The sequence below is a fragment of the Chrysochloris asiatica genome, unplaced genomic scaffold, assembly GCF_000296735.1.
Source record: "Chrysochloris asiatica unplaced genomic scaffold, ChrAsi1.0 scaffold00281, whole genome shotgun sequence".
Taxonomy (NCBI): Eukaryota; Metazoa; Chordata; class Mammalia; order Afrosoricida; family Chrysochloridae; genus Chrysochloris; species Chrysochloris asiatica.
The window spans coordinates 347,434-359,780 of record NW_006408799.1 but is presented as its reverse complement, the minus strand read 5'-3'; the positions used below and the strand labels follow the sequence as shown (position 1 = coordinate 359,780).

The window sequence follows — 12,347 nt, the reverse complement described above, 5'->3', positions numbered from 1 at the left end:
ACAGTGAGCCCCCTTGCTCTGTGAGAGCTTTATGCCGGCATGCCAGGCAGTGTTGGCAGGGGAGTGACACACATTCCCAGTGAATACTTTCCACTGTTTGGTACACGTAACTTGGGTGGTCAGCCCACAGTGTCCAACCACCACTATAGGAAGGGGGCGTACGTCATGGCAGACTGTGTTCTTGTAACAGTTCACGTTCAACACAAGGGGGCTTCAAAAACTGGAAAAATCCATTTGCTTTTCATTCTGTTTCTCCACGTACTTTTTGAAGCCCCCTCATAAATGGGCAGATCCCGAGGGGAAGAGCTAGAGCCTGGAGTGTGAAGAGAGACAAGAGATTGCACCTGAGCAGATAGAAACAGAAAGACGACAGGACTGTGAAGCTCAAAGCCAGACGACTCCTCAGGACTGAGGGCCCGTGGTTATACCCTCAACCGGGCACAAACAGAGTGCCCACTTCCCCAAAGCAGTACCACCCGAGCAGTCCGCATGCCTGTGTCCCTATGAAGGCCCAGACCCCGTGCAGCACAGAGACGAGTCAGCGTCCACCAGCATAACTAGGAAACAGAAGCCTGCAGAGCCCTTAGTGCAGAAGAGCCAGGTATGTAAATCTCTGCATGCTCAGAAGTCCCGGAGCTCAGGAATGTCGCGGTAAAGATCCAGGGTCTCAGGGTTGGTGAACGCCCCGCGGTGCTCCACGGACTTGCCCGCAATGACCTGCTTCACAGCCACCTCCACTTTCTTGCCGTTGAGCGTGTACTGCAAGGAGAGCGAAAACACAAAGTGCTCAAATGAAGAGAAGGGGGACATCCCTCAGGTCTGAAGTGAGGCCCACCCAAACCCACTGGAGCCTTGAAAGCAAAGGATGCTAGGCTCAGAGGAGACCATGGCCGACATATGCCCACATGCCTTGGCCACACAGCTGTCCCCTCCCCATCTGGGAGGAAATCGGTGCTGCTGAAAAGCAATGTCAAAGTCCATCGCTGAAAGCCAGCTCTGAACACTCTTCATCACCTTCCACGCAGCCATTTCAAGGGTGCTGTGAAGTCAATGTGGACAGGTGAACACTGCTGACGCACCCACACTGCCTCTCACGTAGGCCACACTAGAGACCTGTCCTTGCCCATGAAAACGATGAATGTCCTCCTGACCTGGGTGAAACACCACAGGCCTCTGTGGAGGCAAGCGGATATGACTGGGTGACGGGCAAGATACTCAACCTCTCTACGTCTGTCTCCTTGAGTGTACAGGGGGCGGTAGCACCTGTTCAGAGGGCTGTGGGGAGAGAGGTCACTGCTCACAAACCTTCTCATAAAGATGATCGAGACAGACTAGCTGTTACCATTCTCTCAGGAGAAAGCGGCTTGCTGTGGCTGCTATCAAATCAGATGTCGGCAACCCGCACCTGAAAAGCAAGCCTCAAGCCTCTCCCTAGAACCACTCATCCTCAATTGTCCTTGTAGCTGACCTGTCCTACCTCCCATCCCCTTGAAATGCTGGGCACTCGTGTTTCATCTTGAACCCCAACGGACTGCTGTTGGCATGTTTATAGACTTGGAAACTTCCGAAGTCAGAGCTGACGGCAGCTGCCGGTGTGGTACCCTCATTGCCTCACACTGGTTTTTGGTTCTGTTCTGTTTTTTAACCTGAGATAGAATTAAAACTTATTCAATTGAAAACTTCAGTCAACATATGCGCTAATTAAGGATCTAAGTGGAGGTTTCCGAGGGGTTGCCTGTTATTGCTCTCGGTGCCATCAACCTCTCGCGGTTTGAAAGGCAGATGTCTTGGGGCTGTAGGATCACCAGAGCACTAAGAACTTCTATCTTCTGTCAGCTCACAAGCTGGCAAAATAGACAAGACATGAGTTTAAAGGAAGCCTGCGGCCATGGCAAGAGGGAAATGTCTGCTGTGCTGCCCTCAGGAGTGGGCCGAATGTCAGTGCTGACTCAGGGACCAGAATCTGCTGGAGCCACGCCCACTCAGAGTCCAGGATCTGCTGGAGCCACGCCCACCCAGAGTCCAGGATCTGTTGGAGCCACACCCACTCAGAGTCCAGGATCTGCTGGAGCCACGCCCACTAAGAGTCCAGGATCTGCTGGAGCCACACCCACCCAGAGTCCAGGATCTGCTGGAGCCACGCCCACTCAGAGTCCAAGATCTGCTGGAGCCACGCCCACTCCAGCTACCAGTTCTCCCTTTCCTGGTCAGCTGGAACCCTCATGTCTCCGATTTCCTCAAAGGTCAGATGGGTGGGACCAAGGCAGGCTTGTCCCACCTCAGCAACCGTGGGAGGACCTAGTCCACTCACTCAGTCACCCGCTCACTCACCCACTCGCCGGCTCGGTCACCTGCTTGCTCACCCACTAAGTCACACACTGACCCAGTCATTCACCCACAGTCCGTTCACCAGACACAACCTGCTGTTGCCAGGCTGAGCTCTGGGGAGAAAGGGTAGCCCGCATGCAGTAGAGAGAACCGGGTTTCACGGTCAGTGCGTCACTTGTGCTGGGACTTCTCAAGAAGCCTCCGCTCTGGCCATACTGGGCACCAACGGTCAGCTTAGCTGGCCAAGCCAGCTCGTACTTTGCCCCGTCTCCTCCTGAGCAAGCAGAGACCATGTAAGCCGAGAGTACAGGCTGCTGAGATCTTTGTGTTTCATGTTGTGTGTATACACACATACAGTTTACAGTTTTGGCTCACAGGAGCACCCGCTTGGTACCTGGTTAAGTGGTGCAAGTTCAGGTTGGGCTCCAATCTAGTGAAGGGCCTCCCTGCACTTAGCAGCTAATAAAGCATAAAAGGGGGAGCAGCTTTCTGAAGATATGCCTCTAAATAGATTCACATCTTGTTCCCACAGACAGAAGTTAAAATTAAAAGGCAGGGGCAACAGCATCCCAGCAGCCCTTTACGAAGTTAAAATTAATTTTCTCATTAATGTATCTGAGACCACACCAGGACCACATTTGGGAGAGCTGACGGGGGTTGTGTGGCAGGGCCTGCTCAGCCTCCAAGCAGAGGTCTTTAGGAAGTTGATTGAAACAGCCAAAGGAGGGCAGAGGCACGAGGCAGGGGGAGAAGGATGCTGTTGCTAGGCAACCTAGACCACTATATATAAAGTGTGAGCAAGCCTCCCATGCCAAGGGGCCTGTGAGGATGGGAAGGCGCTGTCGTTGGCTGACAGGCGTACATACCGGGATGCCCTTGGTCTCCAGGATGAGACTGGGGACGTGCCGTGCAGACAGGCCCAGACGGATGGCGTCGCAAATCCTTCGTACCAACTCCGGCCTGAAGGTGTGGCCAGATACCATCTTCAGGAAGAGGACCACACGCTCCTCTCCATCTTGGTTGTATTGGGGGACACACAGGCTGTCCATCACTTCCTCAAAGGCCTCCACTGCAGGAGCAGATGAAGGGGTTCAGATGAAGGGGCTCTCCCCACGCCCAGCCCTTCAGCACCCAGCCTATCTGGGAGGACCCTCCGGAATCTGCTCCAAGGAAGCCACACAACAAATGGAAGAACAAATCAGTGGCCGTAACTAGGGTGTTTCTGTGTGCACAGGAGGCTCCACGTGTCAATCACTGACTTCGTTTCAAAGCAATTAAAAATAAGGAAAACAGCGAGTGCCCAAGGCGGGCTGTACCACATAGCCACCTGGGGATGCCCACATAGCCACACATGTACACGCTCCCCAGGGAGGCAAGGTGAAGGTCCTCACATGCACTGTGTGTGGCTGTATGGTCCTCAATACCAGACAACCTCTCTGTTTCCACAAACTATCGATAGAACCCACTGTGGGGGAGGGCTCACGCCCCGGGAATTGACCTATGATCAAGATGCATAAGGGATGTTCTGGAAAGGACATAAACACTCACGCCACTTTCCCCTCAAGATGAGGGGTGTGAGCTCTCTCCCCAGGGAGGCTCTGGGGCACCTTCCCTTTCTAGATACCCTGAGACAGACCAAGAGAATGGGGGCAACGTACCAATGTTGTAGATTTCTGAGCTGCCGAACCGCACCCCGTTGGGGTTGAGTGTGCCGTCGCTGGGAAGAGAGAAGGTTGGGGATGTGACCACCCAGCAGAGGGGTCCTAGTGAAGGGGTCGGTGAAGGCCCTTCCCTTGGCACCTCCCCTCCTTACTGCCTATCTCCCTCTCTCTCTCCAAACTTAAAAGGGCTTGTTGAGGTGGAAAAGCCAGCCCCTCATTGCCCCTCCCACCTGACCCATGTCCCTCCCTCCCACTATGTGTCCACTGCTCACTCTCAGGCCAGGAAGGGCTTCAGAGCTGCCCACAGGCACTGGCCCCACCTCTGCTCAGCATCCCCCCAAGTCCATTCCTGCCCCCACTACAGACACAGGAACGTGGACTGGACCAGACCCATCCTAGGGAGGACACACAAATGGATACCCCACACCAGGAACGAAGGGAGAGCCCAGAAGGTCCGCCAGCCCACACCTGCAGAGGCCCAGGGTGGGAAGCCTGGGAGGTAGGGGCAGGGGCCGGCCAACACAGGGTGTCCAGAGGGGTGGAGCTCACACACGTGTGCACGTGCACCCCCCACCCCAGCTCCCATTGCCCAGCCTGGTGCACCCTCCTCACCTCCGGCCTAGCATAACGATGCCCCCGGTCTTGGGATTGATTTTGCAGTAATCACCATGTGCCCAGACGCCTGCAAGGGGCAGAAGGGATGGTCACCCTGGGGACACTCCTGTTGGCTCAGGGGACACAGACACACATGAGCCTGAGGGCTGGGGGAGTCTGCAAATGCTTAGACTGTCCCGGTGCCCGGGGGCAGGCCATCAGCAGACCACACATGCAGTTGTAATACACAAGAAATGCCACTGCAGGTGCCATGGGGACCCAGAGGAGGAGGAGGGGGGCAAGGCCGACCCCAGACAGCGTGAAGCAGGGCTACAGTGGGAGGGCAGGGGAAGCAAGTGTCAGGAAAGCAGAAGGTGGGTCTTGAAGGTGGGGCAGGGCCCATTCTGGAGAGCAGCGTCTAGAGCAGCTGGACAGCTACTGTACGGGTCCCAGCAGCCCGGCCTGAGCTAACCAAGACAAGGGCATCACCACGCCTCCGAGTCATGCTGTGTGGTTGGCTGTGCTCACGGAAGGTGTCATGGCCAGCAGCATCCGGCTGGACCAGGAGACCTGTGTCACATGACCCCCCAGTGCAGAGGGCAGAGCACTCCAAGAGTAGTGTCAAAGAAAACAGAGATGTCACTGCTTTAAAGGGTTCTCCCTCTAAGGTGCTAAGGCCCCAGCCTCCTGGGGACACTCCTCTGTGTCCCCTCACCCATCCTGCCTGGGTCTCTCCCGCAGACGCACTGGGGACACTGTTCCATGTCCCCTCGCCCATCCTACCTGGTTCTCTCCCACAGAGACACTGGGGACACTGTTCCTTGTCCCCATGCCCGTCCTGCCTGAGTCTGTCCCCACAGGGTCTGAGGCAACAAGAATCCAAAGAAGGCTGCACCTCCTTAGGGCCCTCCAGTCACTCCTGCAGCCAAGCAAGGCCAGAGAGATGTTATGGGCACATGACACAGGTGTGCGAAGCAGAAGTAGAGTTGGGTGAATAAGGCAGGTCCTGCCCACCCCACGGCTCCAAGACACCCTGAACCCTGCCTGCAGCTGACGAAAATCAAGTCACCTTTCTAGAGGCCGGAAGCAAGCATTTAGGATCAATAACTTGGAACAGAAGGCATGCTGAATGGATTACAGAGCAGTAATAACTCGAGGCTGCTGATGAATGAAGACAAGGAGGTGGTGGGAAGCCAGGCTTTCAATACAGACTTCCCTATGGTGGAGCAAGGTCCCGCTCAGAGGGCAAGAGTGGAGTTCCCGGCTGAAAATCCTATCATGACAACAAGCTCTTCCACCAGTTCCACCGTTATGATGGTGTACAAGGCGGAAAGGAAAATGCTTCCCTGGCCTAAGTGGCAGGAAAGGGCCTCCAGCCCCAACACAGACACATGGGGGCCAGCTACCTCCCCTGGCCTCTCCGAGCAGGTAGAAGTGGACCTGCAGCCCAACATGGAGACACCAGGGCCAGCCAGCTCCCAACAACAGGGCTTGGGGCCAGGGACTCCTGGCACAGCAAGGGAATGGGAATAAATTAAACCCAGATGATGGTTTCAAGCTACAAATGACAAGACACAGTTTACAATTCATGATCAGCTGCCCTATGCACAATGACATCCGAGCAGCTCTGTAAGTCTGGGGGAAGGAGGGCATGGAGAATGAGACACAAAGCCCAGGCCCGGGGGGCGAAATCGTCCTCCTACCTGGGAATTTGGAGAAATAGGCCTTCCTGTACTTGTTCCCGTTCTCGTCGTTCCAGAAGTGGGTGGGCTGGCAGGGGATGGGCTTGGTACACACCAGCTCACCGCTCATCCCCCAGACTGGCTTTCCTGTCGGACGGGACAGAGAAGAAGCTAAGCGCCCACCAGTCACCGAGCCTACCATCATGGGGGCTGCAGCTCAAACCACTCAAGTCCACGTATAATCGCAGTGATGCTTCACACCAGGCCCTGTGTGGAGCCAGGGACACACACAGACTGGGCTGAGTCAGCAAAGGGCCAGTCAGGCCAACGCTGGCTGACACAGGGCCCAGGCTCCAACCACCCTCCACTTCTCCAAGGCGCAGACTGGGGTAGAGGAGATGGACCATGGATAGGAGCTCAGGGCGTTGCTCGGCAAGTTGGGAGGGGGTGCCCCTCTGCAGCAGAGTACAGCCATGGAGAACTCTAACTAACAGAAACCACACAGCCAAGTGACCCCTCCCAACAAGTCAGAAGAGCCGAGTGGGCTGTAGCCGTCACCTTCTTCGTCCCAGGCCTCCACTGCCATGGCCAGGTTCCGGGCCTGGATCTCCCCTTTGTACACAGGCACTGAGACGTTCTGGCCCATGAAGCACGAGATGATGTCGGTGCCACCTGCAAACCACAGTGAGAGGAGACTCAGCATGCAGAACCCAGAGACACAACTACACATTGTTGAAGAGCACAGGACAAAGGGCCAAAACCTACTGCTCTTGTCTCCTGGCCCAGGGAAATCCCCACACTGTTGGGCTTGTTTTCAGGGACTAGGGAGGTGATTTAAACCCTGGAGAGAAGCCCAAGTCTGAACGCCGTTCCAGCAGAAAGATAAAACAAAGGGCATTCCCAGACAAGATCAAATTCAAGATGTGGCGGACTGCAGAAAATGGACACCATGCTATCAGCCAAGATACCACCTAGGCAGGTATATGTGCAGTGTTTACAGGAACCCTCCCAACTACAAGGACCACAGGGGGAGCATTTGTATGTCAGGAAGAAATTGGATATAGAGTCAGGCTCCAAGGCCACCGAGCAAAGGCAGCACCATTGCCAGGCACGCAATTTAGGTATCATCAAGGGACTTCTCCTTGTTGAGTTTTGGAAACATAAAGTCTGAAGGGGCAAGATCAGGGCTACAGGGTGGATGACGTAAGATTTTCCAATGAATGCCGTTATGATAGTCCTTGCTACCCTTGAAGAAAGACAAACAATGCACTGTTAAGATAGAACAAAATTCCTTGGCACAACTTCACTGAACTTTTTCTCACTTCTTCCTAATAAGCCCACGTAATCGTCTTGTGTCCTTTTGGAAAATCGATCAAGATGACCAAGTGGTAATTCCAAAATAAAAAGTTGCTATGTCCTTCCAAGCTACACTCTCTGCCTTGAATTCAAGTGGCCCAGCAAATTCCCTCAGAAGTCACTGTTTGGATTGGACATTTTCCTTTAAATACACCCTAAGGAAGACTGCTGGTGGGGCGCTGTAGGAACAGGACTGGACTTTGAAACACAAGGTCGGCAGTTCAAACCCACCAGCTGCACCTTGGAAACCCTATACAGAGTCGCAATGAGTCGGAACCGACTCAACGGCACTTAACAACAACAAAACTAAGGAGTCCTGGTGTGGTGCTGTAGTATAAGCACTGGACTGTTAACTACACAGTCAGCAGTTCAAGTCCACCAGCTGGTCCTTGGAAACCCGAGACTGGGTCACTGTGAGTCAGGCTTCACTCAACAACACTCAACAACGAGACTAAGACAAGTGTATGACTGTGAGAACTTGTCTAGTCATTGCAGAGACATGTTTAAACACATTTTGTTTGGAATAGGCCATGCATGTATGAACTGGAAGCCTAGTAGCAATACTTTGTGATTAACCCACGTACATACACCCACATGTACACACCAGCATACACATACACAAACTAAACACACACATCAGTCTCACAAACACAACCAGCCTGAACACACTCTGGAAACAGTGAAAACCCATGTAGCAAGTAATCCCCTATGGTGGCATCAGGCGGGTCACCAGGGAGTCAGTCGTAGACAAGGGACACTTCATGACAGTGTCTCAGCAAAGAATACAGAACATGCCATGGTCTGCCAGAGAAACGTACACATCTGTGTTGGGAGACGTACATCCAGAATGTTCCTTAGAACCAGATGACAAGACACTGTCTGACACACATTGGACATGTTATGAGGAGGGTCCAGTCCCTGGATAGGGACTTCATGCTTGTAAAGTCAATGGTCAGCAAAATGAGGAAGGTCCTCAATGAGATGGACTGATGCAGAAGCTGCACAGTGGGCTCACACACGGTGAAGACGGTGAGCGTGGAGCAGGACCGGACACTGTTATGTTCTGTGTACACAGGGACCCCATGAGTCAAAATCAAGTCGATGGTACCTCACAGCAATATCACTGAAGACATCTTCTCTTGGGTAGGATTTTCCTTTCAAAACCTGGAAGGGTTTAATTTTAGACTCAACTCTAAGATGATTCTACGTCTTCCCTCAGGCAGAGAATCACAGTGCTGCTCCTTCTGTCTTCCACAGACAGAGTGGTTTCCCCCGGCATCTAAAGTCACAGCTTGGGGAATGCCAGGAAGCCGAGAGGGACATGTTCTTCTCAGCAGTCCCAGGGACTGACAGACTCCGAGGGCATCTGGCTCCCAGAGATCAGGACAGCATGTGGCTCCCAGATTTATATGAGGCCAGGTCACTGCCGAAGTCAGAGCCCAGCAGGTAGATAAGTGGTGAGAGGACAGCCAGTTGGACAGGAAGGCTGGGTAGACAAACAGGAAGGCAGAGCAGACAGACAGGAAGGCTGGGTAGACAGACAGGAAGGCTAGGCAGACAGACAGGAAGGCAGGGCAGACAGACAGGAAGGCTGAGCAGACAGACAAGAAGCCTGGGCACACAGAAGGAAGCCTGGGCAGAAAGACAAGAAGCCTGGGCAGACAGAAGGAAACCTGGGCAGACAGACAGGAAGGCTGGGCAGACAGACAGGACGGCTGGGCAGATAGACAGGAAGGCTGGACAGACAGACAGGAAGGCAGGGCAGACAGAAGGAAGCCTGGACAGACAGACAGGAAGGCTGGGCAGACAGACAGGAACCCTGGGCAGACAGAAGGAAGCCTGGACAGACAGAAGGAAGCCTGGACAGACAGAAGGAAGGCTGGGCAGACAGACAGGAAGCCTGGACAGACAGACAGGAAGCCTGGGCAGACAGAAGGAAGCCTGGACAGACAGAAGGAAGGCTGGGCAAACAGGAAGGCAGGGCAGGCAGGCAGGCAGGAAGGCTGGGCAGACAGACAGGAAGCCTGGACAGACAGGAAGGCAGGGCAGACAGACAGGAAGCCTGGACAGACAGAAGGAAGGCTGGGCAGACAGACAGGAAGCCTGGACAGACAGAAGGAAGGCTGGGCAGACAGACAGGAAGCCTGGGCAGACAGACAGGAAGCCTGGGCAGACAGAAGGAAGCCTGGACAGACAGAAGGCTGGGCAGACAGGAAGGCTGGCTGGGAGACAGCAGCACACATCTTTGTGCTCCTTTTTCAACTTACACCTGATCTCACCTGACAGTTTAGCAATTTGCTTTATCCAATCCACGTGCATTGCACATCCTCCAATGTCAAGAAATCCATCAATCACTTTTCATGTCTGTATGAATGAGGTACCACAAGGTATTCAGTCCACCCCCTTCTGCAGTCATTGGGGACTGTGGGCGTTGCCGTCAAGTTGATTGCAACTCACAGCAACCCTATGAACACCAGAGCCCTGCATGACCCTGCACCATCCTCACAACTGCTGTAGGAGCCCACTGCTGCCTCCATCTCATTGAGCGTCTTCCTCTTTTCCACTGGCTTTACCAAGCACAATGTCCTTCTCTAGGAACTAGTCCTTCCAGAAAGCGTTTCCAACATTTTATAGTTGTTGTTGGTGTTAGGGGCCACCGAGTCAGTACCGACCCATAGTGACCCTATGCACAACAGAACGTCCTGGCCCAACCTCATAATCATTTAATGACCCGAGCCCATCGCTGCCATCACTGTGCCAGTCTATCTCGCTGGGATCTTCCTCTTTTTCCCTGACCCTCCACCTTACTGAACATGATATCCTTCTCCAGTGACTGGTCCCTCCTGACAATATGTCTAAAGTATAAGTGACAAAGACTGGCCATCCTGGCTTCCAAGGAGCACTCTGGCTGTACTACTTCCAACACAGATCTGTTTGTTTTTTTGGAGTCCATGGCACTTTCAATATTCTCCTCCAACACCATAACTCAAACGCATTAATTCTTCTATGTTAGTCCTATTCACTGTTGAATGTCCCCATGCATATGAGGCTATTGAAAATACCATGGCTTACGTCAGGCACACCATAGTCCTCAAACTGACATCTTGGCTCTTCAACACTTTACAGAGGGCTTGTGCAACAGATTTGCCTAATGTATTAAGTTGTTTGATTTCTTGATGGCTGCTCCCAAGGGTGGTTGATGCAATCAAAATGAAGTCTTTGACAACTTCAATATTTTCTTCATTTATATGGATACTGTTTATTGGTCTAGTGGTGATGAATTTTGTTAATATTGAGATGCAGCCCATATTAAAAGTTATGGTCTTTCCACATCAGATCCCATCCTAGGAGATGGTTACATCATTACATAAACAAATCTGTGGGGGGCCACAATTCAATCCATGACGTACAGTTTAGCTTAAAAAAGGACTGCCTTGATCATACAGTCTTTTAAGAACTGTCTATACAAAATAAAATTGACAAGAGCAACTAGAAAGATTAGACAGGAACCTGAGTTTATGTTAATGGAGGAGGAACAGCCAGAAATAGAAGGTGAAAACAGATGTACAACTTGAAGAATACAATCAATGTCACTAAATTGTCCATGCAGAAGTGTATGTTTTGCTGTGTATATTTTCAGCAACAAAATACAATTTAAGAAAAATGAAAAAGCTTGCACGTGGCCATCAAAGGTACGTCAACGGGTCTCCATTTGCCTGGAGCAACACAAGAAGAGGTGAGTCAGGAATCGGAGGAAATGAGTAAAAACTGCAATAATATCAAAAGAACAGAGTGAATACTGAGCCGCAAAGTATCAATAATAATGATGATTATTATCAAAGGACAGGAGCTCTGGTAGCGTAGTGGTTACAAATCGGGCTGCGAACCGTAAGGTCAGCAGCTCAAAACTACCAGCTGTTCCGTGGGAAAAAGATGTCGCTTTCTGCTCCCGTAAAGATTTACAGCCTCGGGAAACCCTGTACAGTTGGAACTGACTCCACAGCACACAACAACAACAATTATTAAAGGAGCCCTGGTGGTGCAATAGTTAAGCACTTACTAGTAGGTCTGTGGTTCAAAGTCACCAGCTGCTCTGTGGGACAAAGGCATGGTAGTCTGCTTCTGTAAATACAGTCTTGGAAACTCGTAGGGACACAGTTGTACACTGTTTTAGAAGGTTGCTATGAGTTGGAAACAGTTTAGTAGCACACAACAGTAACACATTTTGAACATAGTCCCTGCATGGTATAATTAAATGATTAGCTGCTAGCCAAAATTTGTAGGTTCAAATCCAACCAAAGGTATCTTGGAAGAAAATCCTGGCAATCTACTGAAAGTTCAGTCATTGAAAACCCAATTGAGCGCAGTTCTACACTGATCCATACGGAGTTGCTAGGAGTTGGAATTGACTCAAGGGCGACTGGTTTTGTCTTGTGCCATCTTTACATTTATTTCTAGTTTTTAAAGTATGTGTTTTTGTGATCACAAGGTCAGTGTTTCAAACTCAGGACCTGCTCCTTGGAAACCCTATACAGAGTTGCTATGAGTCGGAACTGACTCAAGGACACTTAACAACAAATTCTGCAGATGAGAAAATGGAAGCTCTGGTCCATGTGGAAACACACAGCTACTGGAATCAAGATGAAAATCCAGCCAGTGACTCCACAGTGTAACCTCTTAAAAGATACCAGACTACATATAGGGAAAAGGTTCCAATAATATAACA

The 12,347-nt window shown here is 51.8% G+C and overlaps 1 protein-coding gene across 1 annotated transcript in view; it reads right to left on the bottom strand.

Annotated features, from left to right (window-relative positions):
- Positions 1–621: 621 nt before the first annotated feature.
- AACS (acetoacetyl-CoA synthetase) overlaps positions 622–12,347 on the bottom strand; it is a 67,021-nt gene continuing 55,295 nt past the window's right edge. Inside the window, exons 13-18 of the mRNA XM_006874522.1 lie at positions 6,824–6,937; positions 6,287–6,412; positions 4,602–4,671; positions 3,987–4,045; positions 3,195–3,397; positions 622–759 (exon numbers count right to left, since the gene is read on the bottom strand). Of these exons, the coding sequence (XP_006874584.1) occupies positions 622–759; positions 3,195–3,397; positions 3,987–4,045; positions 4,602–4,671; positions 6,287–6,412; positions 6,824–6,937 (710 nt within the window). The remainder of the gene's footprint in view (positions 760–3,194; positions 3,398–3,986; positions 4,046–4,601; positions 4,672–6,286; positions 6,413–6,823; positions 6,938–12,347) is intronic.